The sequence below is a fragment of the Narcine bancroftii genome, chromosome 2 (assembly GCF_036971445.1).
Source record: "Narcine bancroftii isolate sNarBan1 chromosome 2, sNarBan1.hap1, whole genome shotgun sequence".
In the NCBI taxonomy this organism is placed as follows: domain Eukaryota; kingdom Metazoa; phylum Chordata; class Chondrichthyes; order Torpediniformes; family Narcinidae; genus Narcine; species Narcine bancroftii.
Window position 1 is genome coordinate 349840533 of NC_091470.1, and position 21435 is coordinate 349861967.

Here is a 21435-nt window from a genome sequence, read left to right on the forward strand (position 1 = left end):
TTCTCTGCAGCAACTGTACCACCCTGTGATCAGGATGCTCTGGATGGCACTCCTATAGAAGGTTGGCCAGTTCACTCCAGATCTCGTGATATAACCTTTCAAATTAGTCGACAATGTTGTAACTTGTCAAAAGCGTTACCCTGCCCTTGTCAGTCCTCTTGGCCACCTCTTCAGAAAAAATCAATCAAGGTTCTGAGAAACAATAAGGCGCTCACAAAGCCGAGATGATTGTCCCAAATCAGTTCTTGCCTTTCCAAATGCAAATTGAACCTACCTTGCTTCCATGGACGTTAGCTCATCAGCCTGTAGTTCCCTGGCTTATCCTTGCAGCCCTCCATAAATAGAAGCACAATATTAGCCACCCTGCAGTATTCCAGTACCTCATCTGTGGATAAAGAAGGCACAAAATTCACTGACAGGACTCCTGCAGACCTTTCCTTATTTCTGACAATGACCTTGGACTCACTTGGCCAGTCTCCAAGAATTTATCCACCTTTTTGCACCTCAACACTACCAATACCTCCTTTTTATAACAATGTTAATATGTTTCAGAATATCACTGTTCCCTTTTCTGAATTCCATGACCTCTACCACAGTAAGTATGAGCAAGGAGTATTCACTTGAACCTTCACCCATCTCCTATGGCTCCATGCACAGGAAACTACACTGATTGTTAAATGGCCCTATTCTCTCCATGGTTATCATTTTTCTCCTAATATACAGTACATTTAGAATCTATTTGGGTCCTCCTTAACCAAATTTCCCAAGGATATCTCATGTCTTCCTTTTGTCCTCCAGATTTTCTTCTGGTGGAGTCCAACATTTTTTTTTACTTAAGAGATTTGCTTAAAACCAGCTGCTATTCCCGACATATTTATCCTGCTTTTCATGACCAAAATCTCAATATCCCTCATTATCTATTGTTCTAAATCCAACCAGACATGCTCCTCACTCTAGCCATGACACCTGGGTATGAACTCTTCTTACCTCATTTTTAAAACTCTTTTTGTCAGATGCCCCTTTAACCTGCCATCGGTCTTTCCTAATCAACCTCTGCCAATTCATGTCTGGGTAAGCTGGAATGCAGGAGGTTAACAGATGACCTTGTAGACATTTATGAGAAGCACAGGTAACATAGATTTCCACAGTCCTTATCCCAGAATAGTGGAGCCTAAAACTAGAGGCATACATTTAAAGCAAGTGGAGAAAAGACTTAAATGGGATCTGAAAGGCAAGTTTTTTTTCACACAGAGAGTGAACATTGAACATTAGAAATAGGAGCAGGCGTCGGCCATCCGGCCCATCGAGCCTGCTCCGCCATTTAATAAGATCATGGCTGATTTGATCATTGATTCAACTCCACCTACCTGCCTTTTCCCCATATCCCTTAATTCCTTTCTTATATAAAAATCTTAAATATGTTTAATGAAGAAGCCTCAGCCACTTTTATGTGTAGAGAATTCCACAGATTCACTTTCTTTCTTTGGCTTGGCTTCGCGGACGAAGATTTATGGAGGGGGTAAAAAGTCCACGTCAGCTGCAGGCTCGTTTGTGGCTGACAAGTCCGATGCGGGACAGGCAGACACGATTGCAGCGGTTGCAAGGGAAAATTGGTTGGTTGGGGTTGGGTGTTGGGTTTTTCCTCCTTCTCTGGGAAAAAACAGTTTTTCCTCATCTCCATCTTAAATCTACTCCCCTGAATCTTGAGGCTGTGTCCCCTCGTTCTGGTCTCACCTACCAGTGAAAACCATTTTCCTGCCTCTATCTTTTCTATCCCTTTCATAATGTTACATGTTTCTCTATGTAGGAATATGGGGAAAAATAAACTTCCAGAGGAAGTGATAGAGGTAGGTGCCATTGCAACATTTAAAAGATATTTAAACTGTATTTAGATCGGAAAGATTTCAATGGAAATGTACTTAGCACTGTGAGAAGTCAGGAAGAAAACTTAGTCCACATGGCCAAGTTGGGCCAGGTTTCGTGCAATATAATTTTTGAAATTCCCTCTGAATCTCTTATCTCAACAAAAACTAATGCCCTCTAGTTTCTCTCCACCTTGACTCTGAGGAATCCTCTACCACACCTTCCATGTTCAAAGACTGAAGCGCAACTGCTTCCCATCAAAGATCAGTGATTTTTTTTGCATTCATTTGTAAACTAGTCAGGTGCCAGGTCATGAAACAGGCATGTCCCTGTCACATCCAGCAGGACTGCAAAATAGAAATGTTCAGGTTTGCTTCATGTGGTTAACCTAGCACTGCAGCTGTAATTTCAGATCAGCAAAAGAGCAGGAATTAAATGCAACACTTTTTTGAAGAGAAATGAGTAGCTCATTGGGAAAGCAACTAGATCGAAGAAAAAAATCTTACTTTTGATGATTTCACATCAGATACTCAGATCAGATACCATTTATTATCCTGCAATAAATCAGAACAGAAATGCAATATTGCACAAAACTGCCTTTAGTCTGCTGTAAGGTAGACAAACAGCACCCATTAGCATTGCCGACGGACCTTAAAGTCAGAGAAAGAGAAGCAAAAGAGAGACTCCCCAGGGTCACCGAGTGTCCAGGGATTTGCCTCCAGAGCTCCCTTGACCTCTGCAGCTGCACAGGCTCCTGTTCAATTCATCGGCAACACCAAGCTCCAGATCTAAACCTCTGACTTGATGGGGAAGCATTCAGAGCCCAGGGCCTTTTTGAACCCTCCTTGCTCTCAGTACCCTTCTAAATCCCAGTTCTGATACCTGGTTCCCATGAGTGATAACTCAGCAGACCGGAGTGCAACGTGGGTTCCTTGCCTGCAAATCACCCACACCTGTGTGTGCTCTTCAGCCACAGAGCTCGTCACTGGTCCGCCATTGTGGTCACCATCCTTTGGGCTATCTTCCCTGGTTCTCCTTTTCAACAGCAGGTGTTCTCCCCATTACTGATGCCCTGCAACATTCGGCTGCTCCCTTGGAATCTATAACCCCTTGTGGCCGCTACCAAATGTAGGTGCCGCCAACTTGGGCTCAACCTCTGCAGTCACAGGATTTTAAATAAAGTAGTCGGCTCGTTTAACAGGCCATTTAAAGCCTGTACGGAGCTGTTGGCAGTAGGACTGGGTAGTACGACCCTTCAGGGAAGCACTCCCAGGGTCCACACCAATGGCAATGCTGCTTTTGACAGCAGTTCTGGCAATACTGCCTTTTTTTCCAGCTTGAACATTCCTTCTTAAATCTGCCTCATGACGTATGTGGCTCTGTTTATTCTTTTCAGTTAAATTGCCCTGTGGTTTATGATTCACTTCTGGCCATCCATATTATATCAATAATATAAGCTTCAATATATCACAAATTGCAGGTCATACATTGGACAAAGGCAAAATTGATACACTTTGTTCTGACTGCAGCTATTTAATGAAGAATACAGAAAAGTGCTGGAGAAACTCAGCAGGTCCACTGAGAAGTCTCTTCGTGAGATGTCCACCCTGAAAAAGTTCTCTCTTATCACAGCATAGAACCATAGAACATTACGGCACAGAAACAGGCCTTTCTAGTCTAAACCATCTTTCTGCCTAGTTCCACTGACTTGCACCCAATCCATAGCCCTTCATGCCGCTCTCGTCCATTTATTTGTCCAAATTCTTCTTAAGTGTTAAAATTGAGTCCGCATTCACCACTTAAGTTGACAGCTCATTCTACACTCCCACCACTCTCTATTCCCCCTTAACTTTTCCCCTTTCACCTTTAACCTATGAGCTGTGGTTTGTATCTCACCTACCCTCAGTGGAAAAAGCCTACCAACATTGCTCTGTCTATCCCCCTCATAATTTTAAATACCGCTATCAAATCCCCCCCCACCCCCTCAACCTTCTATGCTCTAACGAATAAAGACCCATTCTACTCAATCTTTCCTTGTATTCTAGATACTGCAATCCAGGCAACATTTTAGTAAATCTTCTCTGCACCCTCTCTATCTTATTGATATCCTTCCTATAATTTTGGGACCAGAACTGCACACAGTATTTCAAATTTAGCTTCACCAATGCCTTAAACAGTCTCAACATCACCTCCCAGCTCCAATATTCTATGCTTTGATTTATAAAGGCCAACATACCAAAAGTCTTCTTTACCACTCTATCCACATGAGCTTCCAATTTTAAAGAATGATGAACCATTACTCCAAGATCTCTCTGTCCCTCTGCATTCCTCGATGCCCTCCCCTTCACTGCACGTCCTGTTTTGATTATTCTTCCCAAAATGAAGCACCTCACACTTATCTACATTAAACTCCATCTGCCACCTTTCAGCCCACTCTTCTAAACAGTCCAAATCCTTCTGCAGTCCCCGAAAACCATCTTCATTATCCACAACTCCCACTATTTTTGTATCGTCTGCATATTTACTCACCCAATTTACCCCTCCATCATCCAAATCATTAATATAAATGTCAAAGAACAAGGAACACTTCCTCGCTTGAAATAATAACTGCATCTCACTTCACTTCCATGCTATCCTTGGACATCCGGCACACTGCTAATGTCTTCCACAGAGAAGACTGATACAAAATACTCATTTAGTTCCTCTGCCCTCCATTAAATTCCTCTGTCTCCCATTATTATTTCTCCAGCATCATTTTCTAGTGGTCCTATATCTCACCTCTCTTTTACTTTTACTCTTTATATACTTGAAGAAACTTTTTTGATTTATTAGCGAGCCTACTTTATTACTTCATTTTTTTCCTCATGAGTTTTTTAGTTACCTTCTGCAAGTTTTTAAAAACTTCCCAATCCTCTATTTTCCCACTAATTTTTGCTTCTTTGAATGCTTTCTCTTTTGCTTTTATATTGGGTTTGACTTTCCTTGTCAGGCACATTTGTGACATTTTCCCATTAGAATGTTTCCTCTTTTGTGGAATGTATTTATCTTGCAACTTTGCCATTTCTTGCAGAACCTCCATGCATTGCTGCTCTGCTGCCTTCCCTACTAGTGCCCCCTTCCGAGCTATTTTGGCCAGCTCCTCTCTCATGCCACTGTAATTCCCATTATCCAACTCAATCATATTGTAATCCCTGTGCTCTTTTGAAATCCTGTCCCAACTTGGTTTTCCCAATCTGCTTGCATGTTAAAATCCCCTATGACCACCATAACATTGCCTTTCTGACATACCTTTTCTATTTGCTGTCCTAATTTGTTGTCTACATCCCGGCTACTGTTTTGGGCTCTGTATGTAACTTGCCATTTCTTAACTCAGCCCAGAAATATTTCAAAATTTTCTGATCCTATGTCACTTGTTTCGAATGATTTATGTTATTCCTTACCAACAAACCTTCTTTTCTTACCTGCCTATCCTTTAAATACAGTGTATCCTTGGCCATTCAGCTCCCAATATTCTATGCTTTGATTTATAAAGGCCATCATTTAGCCACGATGGCCACAACATCATACCTGCTAATCTGCAGTCGCGTGACAAGATTATCCACTTTATTCTTTTTTTTAATACTTTATTTTGAAAGTTTAAAACCACAATTACATTTAATTATAATAAAATACATAAAAAGGAAATATATATGTGGACAATATATGACCCCAACCCCCGTCTCCCTCCCCATTACTCCCCTACCTTCCCACCATCCTCCCCCTACAATATCCACTAAGGAAAGAAAAGAAAGGAGATAATCAACTATACATATCATTCAACTTTGCATCAGTGAAACCAAGATTCATCACCAGAATGGATCGAGAGCTCATATCTTCAAACCAACCATTTGTAAATATAGGTTCCATACTTTCATCCACTTTATGCTGTGTGCAATTAAATAAAAAAACCTTTAGCCTTGTATTTGACGCTGTGTCCCTGTTGTGTTGCAATTCATCCCAATGGCTGCAATGGCCCCCCACCCGACTCCCAACAGCAGCATTAGGAAAACCTCCCAGCTAGGATATTGGTTTGCCTTGAGTTCACGTGCAACCCGTCCCCTTCCCCAGGAAAGGTTCCAATGATCCAAGAACTTGAAACCCTGCTTCCTGCACCACCTCCACAGCACTCATTTGCCCGCATTAACTTCCTGTTCTGACCTCCCCTAGCTCATGGCACCGGAAGTAATCCTGAGATGACTCTATTTACTGTGGAAACTGTTTGAAGCTTCAGAGTTTTTTTTTTTGCCCGTTGGATTTTTTTGCGTGCCTGCCAGGTACAGAATGAAGGCGAATGTCATTTCCAATGAGTTCCCAAAAAAGACCTTGAATGAGGAGTTATCAGTGGAGGAAGGATGGAGTCACAGTGCAGAACTTCAAACATCACAAGAGATAAGGCAGGATGGTCTGAACTAAGTCGTTTGTTTTGATGCTGTATAATTCTTTGTAAAAAGTTGGGACTTTGCTGTTGAATTGATCAGAGAAGCACATTGTTTCAGAGTCAATTCTATTGTAAACTGCAAAGTCTTTGCTGGGGCAAAAGAAAATGAACGATCTTGCTTCCGAGCATGAGAATACTACACATGCAAACAAATGCCTTGCTGAGCAATAATCAGTAGTGTTTTGTGAGAAGATGGTAATGAAATGCCACATTAAAATACCCACAGAATAAAGGCATTGACGTTCCAGCATAAAAAGGGGAGAACTCTTTACAAATGTGTTCAGTGCTTTCAACAGATTTGTCAATAGCTAGTGCCATAAAGAATATGCCTGCAAAAATTGCCTTATGCTAAATTACAGACTGTGGTTGGCAAATGAGCTGTTGTTTGTTTATGCTCAGATCCATAAGGTCTTTCCATGTATCTTTGCCTGCATAATCTTTTCAGAGAGCTTATCGATGAGCTAATGATAGAAGGGCATTCCCTTCTGTCCTTGCATTCCACCACACTCCACAGCACTAAGTGTGTTAAATCATTAGCCTAAAGTTGGGGATATTCACTGTTCAATCCTTCACTTGAAGGATTAATCTCCAATTGTAGGTTAGTAGGCGATGGGCAGCATCACCTGTTCCCTACTTTCACATCCCAGACTTGGGGTTCCCCAAAATCTCAATGTCATTTCATGGTTTTTCGCTATGTCATGAATCTTTGGAATTCACTCCCTGAAATTCTACAGGTGAACTTCTGAAAGGGTCTTGCAGATTCTTGGGGAATGTTAATATGTTTCAGAATATCACTGTTCCCTTTTCTGAATTCCATAACCTCTACCACAGTAAGTTCAAGGATGGAGTATTCACTTGAACCTTCATCCATCTCCACACATAGGAAACTAAATGGCCCTATTCTCTCCATGGTTACCATTTTGCTCCTAATATATAGTACTTTTAGAATCGATTAGGGTCCTCCTTAACCAAATTTCCCAAGGATATCTCATGTCTTCCTTTTGTCCTCCAGATTTTCTTCTGGTGTAGTCCAACATGGAGAGACATGGTATTTGAGTAGTCAGGGCATGAATGGTTACAAGGAAAAGGCCACAGAGTGGGGCTGAGTGGGAAGATGGATCAGCTCATGATAAAATGGTGGAGCCAACTCGATGGGCCTACTTCTGCTCCAATGTCTTGTGATCTTGTGGAGAGACAGGTGTCACTGATTAAGATCAAATCTGTCAAGTGGCTGATTCTCACGATGAAGGACTGGACAACCCATTACAGGTCTGAGCATAATTCAAAGGATTGACATAGAAGCTGTGGGTGTGGAGTGGGTTTTACCACACTGCACTCTCTTTACTGACATGTAAGGAGCACTGTTAGTTATAAACCTCACATTTGTCCAGGATCCAAACCCATTTATTGTTGGTGGAAACTGGTTCCTGATGCAGAGGATACTAGTGAAGGAGGAGCTATGATAGTGAGAACAGAATTGGGTGTTGCCAAAAGTGCAAAATAGTGAGTGGGCAACACTTAAGAAGTGGTCTCAAAAGTGGGTTAAAAATTTGTGCATTTATCTGGGGATTGTAAAGTAAATTGAACCATTGAGGATGACCAGTTGATTTGTGGGTAGAGTGTTCATGTAAAAATTAAGTTATTAGTCTAATAATCCAGAGGTCTGATTCGAGAATTGAGGGATTGCCTGGCCTCTGTGGCATTTCCATTCAATTAATAATCTGAAATTTTAAACAAAAGCAACTAATAATTCAGACCACAGAATCGACAAAGTTGCAATAAAGTGTCGTCTGATTGACTTGTGTGTGTATGTGGGCAGGAGGGGTGGGTGGGGGGAGAAATCTGCCATCCTTACCAGGCCTGCCCCACTGGTGACTCAGATCCCCTCCATTAGGATGACTTTTAAATGCTCTTCGAAGTGACCATTCAGTGCCACCTTCACCTAGGGTAAATAATGGACAATAAATGCTGGGCGTGCAAGTGATCCTGACACTTGAGTCAATTAAAGGAAATGCAGTCTCTCAACACTTTAATGTGCCGCACGTCAATATGTGGTTGGATGATGATCTGGGGATTCAGAACTACATGAACATTGAGGAGTTGTCTCAATGACAATGTCCTGAAGATCGTAAAATCAATTTAGGTAAAATATTGGCAGGATTCCCAATGTGTGGGTATAATCAAGAAGCACAATTTTGGAACCTAAGTTTGTCTATTTAATTTAGAATATAGAACAGTACAGCACCACTGGCAGATCTATTTTGCACCCACAGAAAACTAAAACATTACTGCTTGCAAATTATACATCTCCCTCTATTCCCTGCATACTCATGTAACTATTAAGAAGCTTCTAAACAAACCATTCTTAACTGTGGTCTGATGGCCCACTGGGGGGCCACAGCAAATTTGATGTAGTCAGTAGGAAAGAAGTATGGAAGAAACTAAAACCTGACTGCTTCACAGGGAATGGGCCTCATAAGCTCAAGGGAACCATAGCCAAAATAAAAAGGTTGAGCATGGCTCTCTAAACGTTGCTGTCCTATCTGTTTCCATCTCACTACCCTGGTATGTCCTGCCATTCTCTGTAAAATAAAACCTTTCCCTGTATATCTCCCGTATGCCTTCTTTCTCTCCTCTCTCAAGTCAAGCTTATTGTCATCTGATTGCACAAGTACGAGACAGTGTTCTCTGGTCCTCAGTGCAAAACATGCAGACACACAACCAGACATAACACACACATACAGACAGACAATACACATGCAGGACAAGTAGTCATATACTGTATCTCTTTTGGCTTGGCTTCACGTATGAAGATTTATGGAGGGGTAATGTCCATGTCAGCTGCAGGCTCGTTTGTGGCTGACAAGTCCGTTGCAGGACAGGCAGACACGGTTGCAAGGGAAAATTGGTTGGTTGGGGTTGGGTGTTGGGTTTTTCCTCCTTTGTCTTTTGTCAGTGAGGTGGGCTCTGCGGTCTTCTTCAAAGGAGGTTGCTGCCCGCTGAACTGTGAGGCGCCAGGATGCACGGTTGGAGGCGATATCAGCCCACTGGCGGTGGTCATTGTTGCAGGCACCAAGAGATTTCTTTAGGCAGTCCTTGTACCTCTTCTTTGGTGCACCTCTGTCTCGGTGGCCAGTGGAGAGCTCGCCATATAACACAATCTTGGGAAGGCGATGATCCTCCATTCTGGAGACGTGACCTACCCAGCGCAGTTGGATCTTCAGCAGCGTAGATTCGATGCTGTCGGCCTCTGCCATCTCGAGTACTTCGATGTTGGAGATGAAGTCGCTCCAATGAATGTTGAGGATGGAGTGGAGACAACGCTGGTGGAAGCGTTCTAGGAGCCATAGGTGATGCCGGTAGAGGACCCATGATTCGGAGCCGAACAGGAGTGTGGGTATGACAACGGCTCAGTATACGCGAATCGCGCTGCTCTCCATTGCAGGCAAAATCTTTGCTAGGATTCTCCTAAATGAATAATACCTAGTGTCACCGAAAATGTTCTCCCAGAATCACAGTGCGACTTTCGCGCAAACAGAGGAACTACTGACATGGTCTTTGCCCTCAGACAGCTCCAAGAAAAGTGCAGAGAACAAAACAAAGGACTCTACATCACCTTTGTTGACCTCACCAAAGCTTTCGACACCGTGAGTAGGAAAGGGCTTTGGCAAATACTAGAACGCCTCGGATGCCCCCCAAAGTTCCTCAACATGGTTATCCAATTGCACGAAAACCAACAAGGTTGGGTCAGATACAGCAATGAGCTCTCTGAACCCTTCTCCATTAACAATGGTGTGAAGCAAGGCTGCATTCTCGCACCAACCCTCTTTTCAATCTTCTTCAGCATGATGCTGAAACAAGCCATGAAAGACCTCAACAATGAAGACGCTGTTTACATCCGGTACCACACGGATGGCAGTCTCTTCAATCTGAGGCGCCTGCAAGCTCACACCAAGACACAAGAGCAACTTCTCTGTGAACTACTCTTTGCAGACGATGCCGCTTTAGTGAAGCTCTTCAGCGCTTGACGTCCTGTTTTGCGGAAACTGCTAAAATGTTTGGCCTGGAAGTCAGCCTGAATAAAACTGAGGTCCTCCATCAGCCAGCCCCCCCACATCTCCATCGGGCACACAAAACTCAAAACGGTCAACCAGTTTACCTATCTCGGCTGCACCATTTCATCAGATGCAAGGATCGACAACGAGATAGACAACAGACTTGCCAAGGTAAATAGCGCCTTTGGAAGACTACACAAAAGAGTCTGGAAAAACAACCAACTGAAAAACCTCACATATACTGTATACAAATAGATAAATAGATTTTGTTTCGTAACTATGAGAGTCTCAGTAGGTTAGTGTGAGCAGTTCATTCAGTCATTTACCATTCTCACTGCCCGTGGGAAGAAATTCTTTCTCAGCCTGACGGCACTGATTCTGATTCTCCTGTATCTCTTTCCCAATGGGAGCAGCTGGAAGATGCTGTGTGTGGGGTGAAAGTAGTCCTCAATGATTTTGCATGCCCTCTTCAGACAACGATCCTGGTAGATCACGTCAATTGGGAGGGGAAGGGCACTCCAGTGATTCTCTCTGCCATTCTTATGGTCCTGTGAATTGACTTGCAATCCATTTCTCTGCAGCAACTGTACCACACTGAGATGCAGCTGGCCAGGACCCTCTCAATAGAGCTCCTATAGAAGAATGGCATAATGGTGGCTGATAGCCTTTCCTACTTCAGTGTTCTCAGGAAGAGCAGTCATTGTTGCGCCTTCCTGACAAATGAGGAGATGTTGTATGTCCTCCAGTATATGACATCTACACCTTATTAAATTTTATAAACTTTTAGGTCTTCTTCAATCTCCATCGCTCCAGAGAAAACAACCCAAGTTTGTTCAACTTCTCTCCTTCGCTCACACCATGCAGCATCCTGGTAAATCTCTTCTGCACCCTTTCCTAAGTCTCCATATCTTGGGGCAGACAAAACTGTACAGAAGTTCATGTTCAAGTTTATCATCTAATTATATATAGAACCAGACGAAACAGCATTTCTCTGGACCATGGTGCACACACAATAGAGAACACATAATAATCACATATAGACATAAAGATACCCTTTAAAATACATATATTGAAATATTTTAGGATGAGTTTCTTGGTTACAGGATAGTGTGGGGAGATGCTATTTCCCAGCCTGGCAGTCCTGATTTTGATTTTCCTGTGCCTCCTTCTTGATGGTAGTGGGTCAAAGATACTATGTACTGGATGCAAAGTGTCTTCAATAATTCTTTGAGACCGGATTAAGCAATGCTTCTAGTAAATGTCGTTAATCGAGGAAAGGGATCTTCTTTTTTTTAAATTTTATTTGAAGTTTTACAGACTTGTAATAGCCAGGTGTTATTGGGGAACAATCCTCCCATTTTACAGGTCATTGTTTGTCAAGTCCTCCTTGTTCCTTAACCCCTTCCCACCCCCCCACCCTTCATCCTCTCTCCATACTTCAACCCAGGTAAAAACATAAAAATCAAGAATTAAAAATAAGAATGCAAGTGCATGAGGGGAAAGAAAAGGGGTGAGTTAGCAGGAATTCCAAATTGTTTCCTTGTATTTCAGACCTTGTGTGATCTTGTTATTTCTATTAAAAAAGGCCATGGGAAGGCTAATCGCACCTGCGTTTCAACATATTGCAAGTATAGCTGCCACACTTCAACGTTTGGTGGTACACCACCGGCCTACTGCAGGGGGAAACCTCTGTACCTGAAAGGGTGTACCACTGGCCTACTTCAGGGAGCAACCTCTGTACCTGAAGGAGTGCACCACCGGCCTACTGCAGGGGACAACCTCTGTAAATGCAGGAGTATAAGGGGACAGGACAACACCTGGCCAGCTGTCAATCAGAATGGAACAAGCCCCACCCGGTTGGGTGTCATTCACCCTCTGGGATATAAGCCTGCGCCAGCCTCCCGAAGTCTCACTCAGAGTTACTGCAGCTACAGCCAGCCTGTTGTACAGTCTTTACCTTGTGTGTGTCTGATTCTGTCTAACAGTGTACCACAATTTAATCCACAAAGACTTGTGTCATATCTCCCTCTTAAGTTGTAAGTCATTTTCTCCAGGGGAACACAGCTTTGCATCTCCATGTTCCATCTTGTTGTGCTTAGCTGAGAGTCAGATTTCCAAGTCACCACTATGCATTTCCTGGCTACCGCCAAGGCGACCTTCACGAATTGAAGTTGATGTTTAGTCAATCTTGGACTCACATCCATAATATCCCCCAGCAGGAACAAGGCTGGGTACTGCAGATATTCCTCCCCTGTAATTTATTTCAAGATGTCCCCTAATTCTACCCAGAAAGGTCTCACCTTGGTGCTTAGCCTCTACACAGCATCTAAAACACGTCTGAGATTTCTGATTTGATCTTATGCAATTTTTGCAGCGTGACATCTAGTTAGTTCAGCATCGCTCAGGAATTGTTTTTCCTAGATCTAACTCCCATTTCTGCCTCATTTTACGGAGACCCAGTTTCGGGCTCTCGGGTTTCCATTTTGATTATCCTCTTTACAATAGCACAAGTGTAGCCTAATTAAGAGAACATAGAACAATGCAGAACAGTACAGGCCCTTCGGCCTTTGATGTTGTGCTGACCCATATATTCTTTCCTAAAATAGTACTAAGCCCTCCCTACCCCATAACCCTCTATTTTTCTTCATCCATGTGTCTAAGAGTCTTTTAAATACCCCCAATGTTTCAGCTTCTACCACCATCCCCAGCAAGGCAACTCTGTTTTACACGACTGCGAAACTGTTGAACAAGTATGAGGGATGCCCTGACACAAAAAGTAACTGTGTTTGTACCACTATTGTACATATTTGTTGTATGTAAATTACATGACCTTTCCTGGTTGACCCTGATCTCACTGGATGGCCCATGACTCCTCCCCATAAAGACTGTCATGCCACAAGCCTGTCCCCAGTTTGAGTCCAAGTCAGATTCAGTGACCAACACGGATGCTGCCCATCTCTTGCAAATAAAAGCCTTCACTCTTTGGGCAATTGATCGTGCATCATTGTTCTCAGACTTAATTCCTTCCTCAGGATGCATTATTCACTGCTTAAAGATTTCCTGGAGTTTAGCTGGTTATTATCAAGGTTCTTCACTCGCTGTGACACAAATAAAGTGTTGGCTCTCGAGGGAAAACAAACTATGTTGTGCAAAATTTGGGAGTGATATGTTTAATGTTTTAGAGGACATTTATATAAGTTTGTTACATAGCAATGTGGAATCTCTTGCATTCTCTTGAACATTATTGACACTTTGTTAAATAATAAATGGTTAATGCTTTGGTAACTCAAAGCTGAGTGGATAAGTAGCATGAAGAAGAAAGAAATGACAGCAAATATATTATGGATAAGTAGAAGATGATGGAAAGATGAGGAAATAATTGTTTTGGCTTACCAGCAGTTCCTTTCCAATGCTTTCTCAACACTGACAATGCTGTCACTGCCTTAGAATAGAATCTCAAGATTTCTACCTTCAGTTATTTTTTTCTAACATTTGACTCAAAGTTACCAACTTCCTCCAGATGATTCCTTGGCAGGCAGAGCTTTTTTCTTAAAAAGTAACAACAGACAGAAAGTTATGGAGGGCAGGCCAGGCAGCATCTGTGGAAAGGTAGAATTAACATTTGAAATTGAGATCCTTCATCAAAACCGGGAAAGAAGATTGCAAGAGGGATGTTTTAGACAAAGAGCTTAGCTGTGATGGGGCCAAGCTAAGTCTAATTGGACAGTCAGAGGGTGAATATGCTTTTCTGTCTTTGTTCCCTGTTGTTAGAAGCAGTTTTGTTAGACATGTCCAGCAGGTTAGGCTATTGGGCCTGCTGGGCGCATTGCATAATCTTGCTTTAAGCAACAGACAACACTAACAAAGATGTATCATGGCCCCATTAATGACCAGGCTGCAGCCTGTCGCCAATGTTCACTTGTCACATATAACCTTCCTGTAAGCTTATCTGTAGCTTAAAATGGCTTTCAATCTATCTCTCTCTCTCTCCCTCTCTCTCTCTCTCTTTCCCCCCCCTCTCTCTCTCTCTCTCTCTCTCTCTCTCTCTCTCTCTCTCTCTCTCTCTCTCTCTCTCTCCCTCTCTTTCTCACTTCTTCCTCAGATGCTGCCTGACCTGGATTTAATTTCAGGTTTCCAGCATCTGCAATTGTTTAATGATTTTCATTTTGCAAGAGGAAATTATTCTCATACAACAATTAAAAGACGTTGAGTAAGTGAAATTCCTTTGGTATTTCTATTGAGAAAAAAATAATGCAATTTTCAGCTTAACCTTACAGCAGAGGTCATGGTTGTTTTCTCATTTGACAGAATTAAATAATTTGTTCTCACTTAAGTCATTGTATCCATCGTTTATCACTTAATTTAATTTTACATGCTCACATAGATAAAGAATCTTGCTGTTGTTACAAATTATTTTAAAAGTGAAGTACTTTTCAAAAATATGGAAAGAAAATCTGCAATTCAAAATTGTAGCTATTATCTCTTTACTGCACCATCTTCATTCGGAACGAAGCAGGAATAAACATGAACCATAGTTATAATGACCAAGATCATATTTGCAAGGATACAAATCAATGCAACCATCTTGTGTCGTATCAGCCACACTACTAACCTCAGCCTTAATGATACTCAGGTTGAAATCTGTGATTTAAAATTCCTGCGCGTTTCGCCTTCATCGACATAACAACTTTTGTGAAGGCTGAGTCTGCAAAAGACTTAGAAGCATCAGAGTGGTATTGTTCTGAAACTTCTCTCAACAGTCTACACTGTGACACTTCATCATCCAGGTTTTAAAAAGGTTTGACAACTATTTTAGTAGGTGTTAACATCAACGGGGTCCTAAAACTTGAGCATTCTCATACCTAAAGGTTGAATGTTGATATTTCCAAATGTCAAATCTTCCAAGTGCAAGGATTGTCAGCTCCCCTGCCATTAAAGTTATTTAGATTTATATTCACAAATCGGCAAGTTGCCAATCTTTTGAGCCGATTCGAAATGTTGGTATGTGAGAGTAATGTTCATTTTATTAGTATTTTGTTATAATGTGCCACAACGGACTTTCCTTATCATTTGCATAATACTTGGTCTATGTGGGTTTTCTCCAGGTGCTTCAGTTTCCTCCCACCCTCCAAAATATATGGAGTTGGTAGGTTAATTGGATGGCGTGGGCATCATGGGACAGAACAACCTTCTACCCTGGTGTGTCATTACATTTATGGGGAAGGGGACGTCTATTGTGGTGAAGGAAAGGAGTTTTGAGGAAATCTGAGATATCTGGTTCTAGACAGAGAGTGGTTGATACCAGTAGCATATTGGCGAGGCTCACTTTGAGCAGCTGGGGACATGAACATTAAAAAGTAAATAGAACAATAAAGTAACATTGAGAATGGTGGGATAGTTACTCTGGGCTTGATATATTATATGAGATCGAAGGGAAGATATGAGATATTGAAGGGTCCCGGCAGCGTGGGTGTGATTAGGATGCTTCCATTTAGGAAGATCCAGAATGGGTTAGTCATTGTTTAAATATGGGTCACCCATTTAAGACACAATGAGGTATGAGAGTCATGCAGCCCAGGGAAGACTCTTGAGCCCATCATGTTGATACTAATCTTTTTTGACCATCCACACTAATCCCATTTGCCCACATTTGGACCATATCCTTGTGTTCTTTGCCTATTAAAGAATCTGTCCAAATGCCCCTTCAATTCACTTATTGGTTTTGATTCCACTATCATTTAGGGAGTGTGTTACAGTTAAAAACTATTCTCTGTATATGATCCGACACCTCAGATTTCCTCCCACCTCAAAACTATCCCATTTTATTTTTGATCACCCCTCTCCATGGGAAAACAATTCTGACCCTATTAGTATCTTGTATTTTTTTTTTAAATTCTGACTGTGAGTCTTCATAAATCTCTTTCCCAAAGTCCAATGCATAGACTGTAAGGCAAAAATAGATAGGTTCTTGATAAACAAAAAAGATAAAATATCACCATGGCTGTGAAAGGTACAATCCTGTCAGCGATGATCTTCTTAAATAGCACAGCAGGCCTCAGCATAGGAGTTTCATTTTGAAAAAGAATATTAATAACACAGCACGGGCGAAGACCCTTCCAGTCCATGAAACCAGTGCCGGCCAATTGCACCCAATTAACCTCCCGACAGCAGATGCTAGGATCTTGAGCACACAATGAGCTGCTGGAGGAACTCGGCAAATCAGGCAGCATCCACAGGTAGAAATGGTGGGTCAATATTTCAAATGTTGTCAGACTATTTCCACCCGTGAATGCTGCCTGACCCACTGAGTTCATCCAGCAGCTCATTATTTGACCCATATTTCATTCATGCTCAGAAGCAGGTTATTTCACCCCATTGGCTTCAAGCTGGCTCACAGAGCATTTCAATTCCTCATTAATTTTTGCTGTAACTTGTCATGTTTTATTGTAATTATTATTGTAATAACAAAACTTGGGTTATTTTTAATAAACATACTGTATTAGCTATAGTACTCATTCACGACATCATGTTTTGAAATTTACCCCGAGCTGCAACAACTCATCTCTGACTCCCTCTAGTGGTCAGGATTGTCTCTAGGGCTCTGTTATCACATAACCACATTACCATCAACTCCCCCTGCTTCCCTCCATGACAGGACATAGAACATTTATGCAGGCCCTTTGGTCCACGATGTTGTGCCTACTCATTTAAGCCTTGTGTAGGAACTGCAAATGAAGAGGATTCACACTATTTGGTTCTGCAAATAACCTTGCATCATTTATTCTCCATTTCCAACCTTATCAAACTCCAGTGCTGTCTGCGCAGAGTTTCCATGATCTTTGTGTGGGTTTTTTCTGGGCAAGCCAGTTTCTTCTCAAAGATATGTGGGTAAGCAGGTTAGTCAGCCATTGCTAATTGCCCCATGTGTGTGGGCGAGTAGAGAAATTTGGGAGGAGTTGATGAGAATGGGGGGAGAATTAATTTGAAATTAATATGGAATTGCTATAAATTGTTGGTTTATATGGCGCATATTCTGTGGGCTGAAGGGAATGTTTCCATTCTGTACCTACCAATGACTCTGCAATGTTGATTAACTGAAGTTCTATTTTGTTTTGTAAAGGCTTTCACACATTATCCCCAAATTCAGTTTATCATCACACTGGACAACAATTTTTTTTTAAAAGGTTTGCTTCCTGAAAAAGAATTGGGGATTATGATAGAAAACTTTAAGCTGAACAAAAAGCTCATTTTAAATTTGCTGTCGGAACTTCCATGTAGAAAGTTGGAGAAACATTAAATTAACTTTTATTGAATTTAGCATTTAATCGCATGTTCAAGCTCTCAGTTTGACCCCACATGTTGCACAAAAATGTGAGAGGCCCAGGTTTGTCTTGGTCACCAATTGTACAACCGAAGTAGAGCTCATAGGCTTTCTTAATTAGAGTAGAATTGCTGCGTTTTTGAGCCTTGAGCGTAAACTCGCCACAAATGCAACAGGATGTATTGCAGCTGTTGCAACATTGACAAGATATTTCTGCCGAATTGAAAATTTTTGAAGATAATAAATGCATACAGTTGTTAAGTACAATCATTATGCTGTTGCCTGAAGAACACATGCATCAACGTGCGTTCAATCTATAATCAATGTAATGCACAGTATCTGTATATGTGAGCTGCTTTTATTGCCTGTCTGCATCTATCCTGTCTAAGTATGCCCAGGCCTAAGACACCATTTGCATGGCACCTACACCGAGTGCATGCCCAGGCATGCTTGGACTGACCAAAACAGCTTGTTTTGTGGGCAATATACTAGAAGACAAAATATGAAAGTAAATCACAAAAATAGGTTAGCTATGAAAAGAACAGTATGTGCTAGGATATTGTTCAGGTGATTTTCGTGATCAGCAGCCCAAAACCAAAAAAAAAACATTTAAAAGTGTCCAGGAAGCAAACTCTTTGTTGTCCAGTGTAATTTGCCAGGCCTTTGCCATGATAAATTGTCTGCTTCTCTCACTTCTAAACCATCAACAGCAATAAATGCATGGCTAAGTGTGTGCAATAGGATGTAATGAATACTAGGCAAGAGCTGGAGACATTAGGAAGGTTAACTCATCCAATCCAATCGGATTTTTGGAAAGAAATTTTCCAGCAAGATGCTCAAGACCCTGAGGTCATCGATGGTAGGGCACAGGGTGCTGGATGCATAAAGCCTGTCACAGGAATGAAGTGTTCTTTCAAAGAAAATCGCAGGGGGCGAATGGATTCCTGTTCTGAATTGATCAGCGAGAAAAAAGGCACCACTTCCTATCTCAGCCCTGAGAAGCTGACTGAATACTTACACCTTCCGAAGGCCAGTCCGTGAGCCTAATTAAATTGGTGAGGAGCAGATAGTATAACCAATGCATAATGCTGTACGAACGGCAGTGGGACTTGACACAAGATATGTCTTGCGATTGAGGTTACGTTCGAGGATTACATTCTGTCGATGTTCCTGTGCATTGTTTAATAAAAGAAAGCAATAACTTATTTGTAATCTGTTCTAACCTTCTTATTTTGTTAAAGCTTCAAAAATAATGAGTTTATTGTCATACACATAATTACAATGTACATATGCACCATAATTCTATCTTATTGTAGCCTTTGTAACTTAGAAATGATTCTGAGGACAAAAATATCACTGTGGTTTGTGGTGGGAACAGTACATTTTCAACTTGAGATCTAACTTTGATCTTCTACTATAATTTATCCAATAGGCAGACTTGCTGGATGTGAATCAGATTATTAAGGACCTGGCATTACTGGTGCATGAACAGGGGGACAACATTGGTGAGTGTCACACTAAATTATAAGTTCAAACTAAATTGTAACACTTCTACCATTGATTTTTTTTCAATTATTAAATTTAATGAAATTTAAGAAAAGAAAGATTTTCCTTGCTCAATGTTCCAAAGCATAAGAAGTGCCAAATGCCACAAAGAGAGCCTTCAGCCCATCATACAGGTGATAAACCAATTTAGTCCCATTCTCTCCACACTGCACAAAACTTTTCAGTTGAATATCAACTGAACCTCTTTAGAGTTAATTCCACTTACAAAGGTGTTGTCTAAAACATTTGATCCGAAAAAAAAACTTGGCAGTTAATAACATTGACCGTAAAACAGCCCTGGAGCAGGCCTTTCTGTCCATCGTGTCTGTACTGACAGTGAAATCAGATTAAACTGATCCCATCTGCCCTTAGGACCATTATCCTGCTATTCTCTGCCCAGTTCATGTGCCTGATTTGATGCTCCCTTAAACGTTAATCCCTTTCACGCTGTTGATTCCGTGTGGGTTAACCGGCTAATTTAACGGATCTGTTCCCAGTAATCATGCGGTGTGAAACATCCCAACTGGACAGAGTGAGTAAAATTCAACTGGGCTCTGACACTTGGTGGGGGCAAGTGTCAGAGCCTGACCGAGTCAACTCACTAATCGCCTTCTGGCGGAGAGAAAGCTCAACCTGCTCTCTCATTGTCACTGGAGGCAGGACCCCACCCCTTAAAATGCCGAGTTGCTGATTAACCAGGTAGATCTTGGTACAGTGGGAAAGGCTCCAGAGTGCAGCAAGTTTTCCCACTTCCTAAGAGGGTTGGCAGTGTGAAAGAGGCTATTGCAATCACATCTTCTCTATCATTGCACACCTCACCCCTCCCACAAGCCTTTGTTTCAATTAAAATTAATTAAAGTGATTTACATTGGAATAAACTGTTAGCTTCACCACCTGGGATGTATGTTGAATAATCCAACTAACTTATTTTCATTCCACTGCATTCTGCAGTGGTTGGGCCTCGACCTCACCGGATTCTCAGCCAATTACCAAAGAAGAAAGTGGGCCTCTTGCAAGTACAAGCCAGTTGTGAGAATGCCAACACTAGAAGGACCGGATCAGTTTAAAAAACAGCCCTCCCCAATTTGAGATCGCTGTTACATACGTGAGTGTGCAGGCCTTCCCGAATCTCCACATTTCACTGAAGAAACATAAAAACCCCAGCTGCTTGAATCTTGAACAAGCGGTGTTGGGAACATTGACTGACCCTTTCTACCCATGGATGCTGCCTGACCCGCTGAGTTTCCTGCAGAAGCTCATTGTTTGATGCATATTTCATCCCTTCTCAGAAGCAGGTTAACTGCCCATTGGCTTCAAACTGGCTCACAGAGCAATACCATTCCTCATTATTTTTTGTTGTAACCTATTCATTCCATGTTGCCAATGTGATGGGCCCAGAGGATCCCAAAACCCAGCAGCAATAGAAATTCACCAAGACAAATGGTTACTTAAACAAAAGTTGCTTTTAATTATCTTTAAACACGAAAACGGATCAAATTCTAACTTATTGCTATTAACTTAACGTAATCTAATTTAACCCCTTTCTGATTCTAAGCACACATGTATGTAAAGTGTATATGTTATATATAAAATATAGCATAATCTGTCACACCATCAACTCCACACTCCCTCTCCTCCCCAAGATAGAACATTACAACACAGTATGGGTTCTTCATTCCACGATGTTGTGCAAAACTATGTAAACCTAGTCCACACAATCTCATCCTTCCCTACCTCACACATATAACCCTCAAGTTTCAATGCTCAAGATTACCCAAGAATCTCCCCCTCATCTGCATACTGTGGCCAAATTGACATAGGAAATTAAGCTATGACAGAAAACCAACACACTTCAGGGAATCCCATGAGGTCACAGGAGAACATGCAAACTCCATACATCTTATGAGGGAGGTCAGGATTGAATCAGATGCCCTCAGTTGTGAGGCAGCAGATTTACTGGGTGTGACGCCATATCTAGTCCCTGCAGTCTTGTTGGAATTATGAACCACTTGTGATACAGGAGCACAGTGTGTCACTAAGCCATTTGAATCTTTACCTTACAGATAGCATTGAGGCGAACATTGAGAGGGCAGCTACAAATGTTGATGCAGCTAATGAGCAGCTTGTGAAAGCGAGTCAGCACCAGGTAGGTCAGGCTTTAACTCTCTTTGACG

General features: G+C 41.8%; 1 protein-coding gene across 12 annotated transcripts in view; it reads left to right on the plus strand.

The window, feature by feature from the left end:
• The window catches only part of tsnare1 (T-SNARE Domain Containing 1), a 962849-nt gene that overhangs the window by 797879 nt on the left and 143535 nt on the right, over positions 1-21435 (plus strand). For all 12 annotated transcript variants that reach the window (XM_069922261.1, XM_069922260.1, XM_069922262.1 and 9 more), the window contains 2 exons: positions 19149-19221; positions 21325-21407. In XM_069922261.1, coding sequence (XP_069778362.1) covers positions 19149-19221; positions 21325-21407 — 156 coding nt within the window. The remainder of the gene's footprint in view (positions 1-19148; positions 19222-21324; positions 21408-21435) is intronic.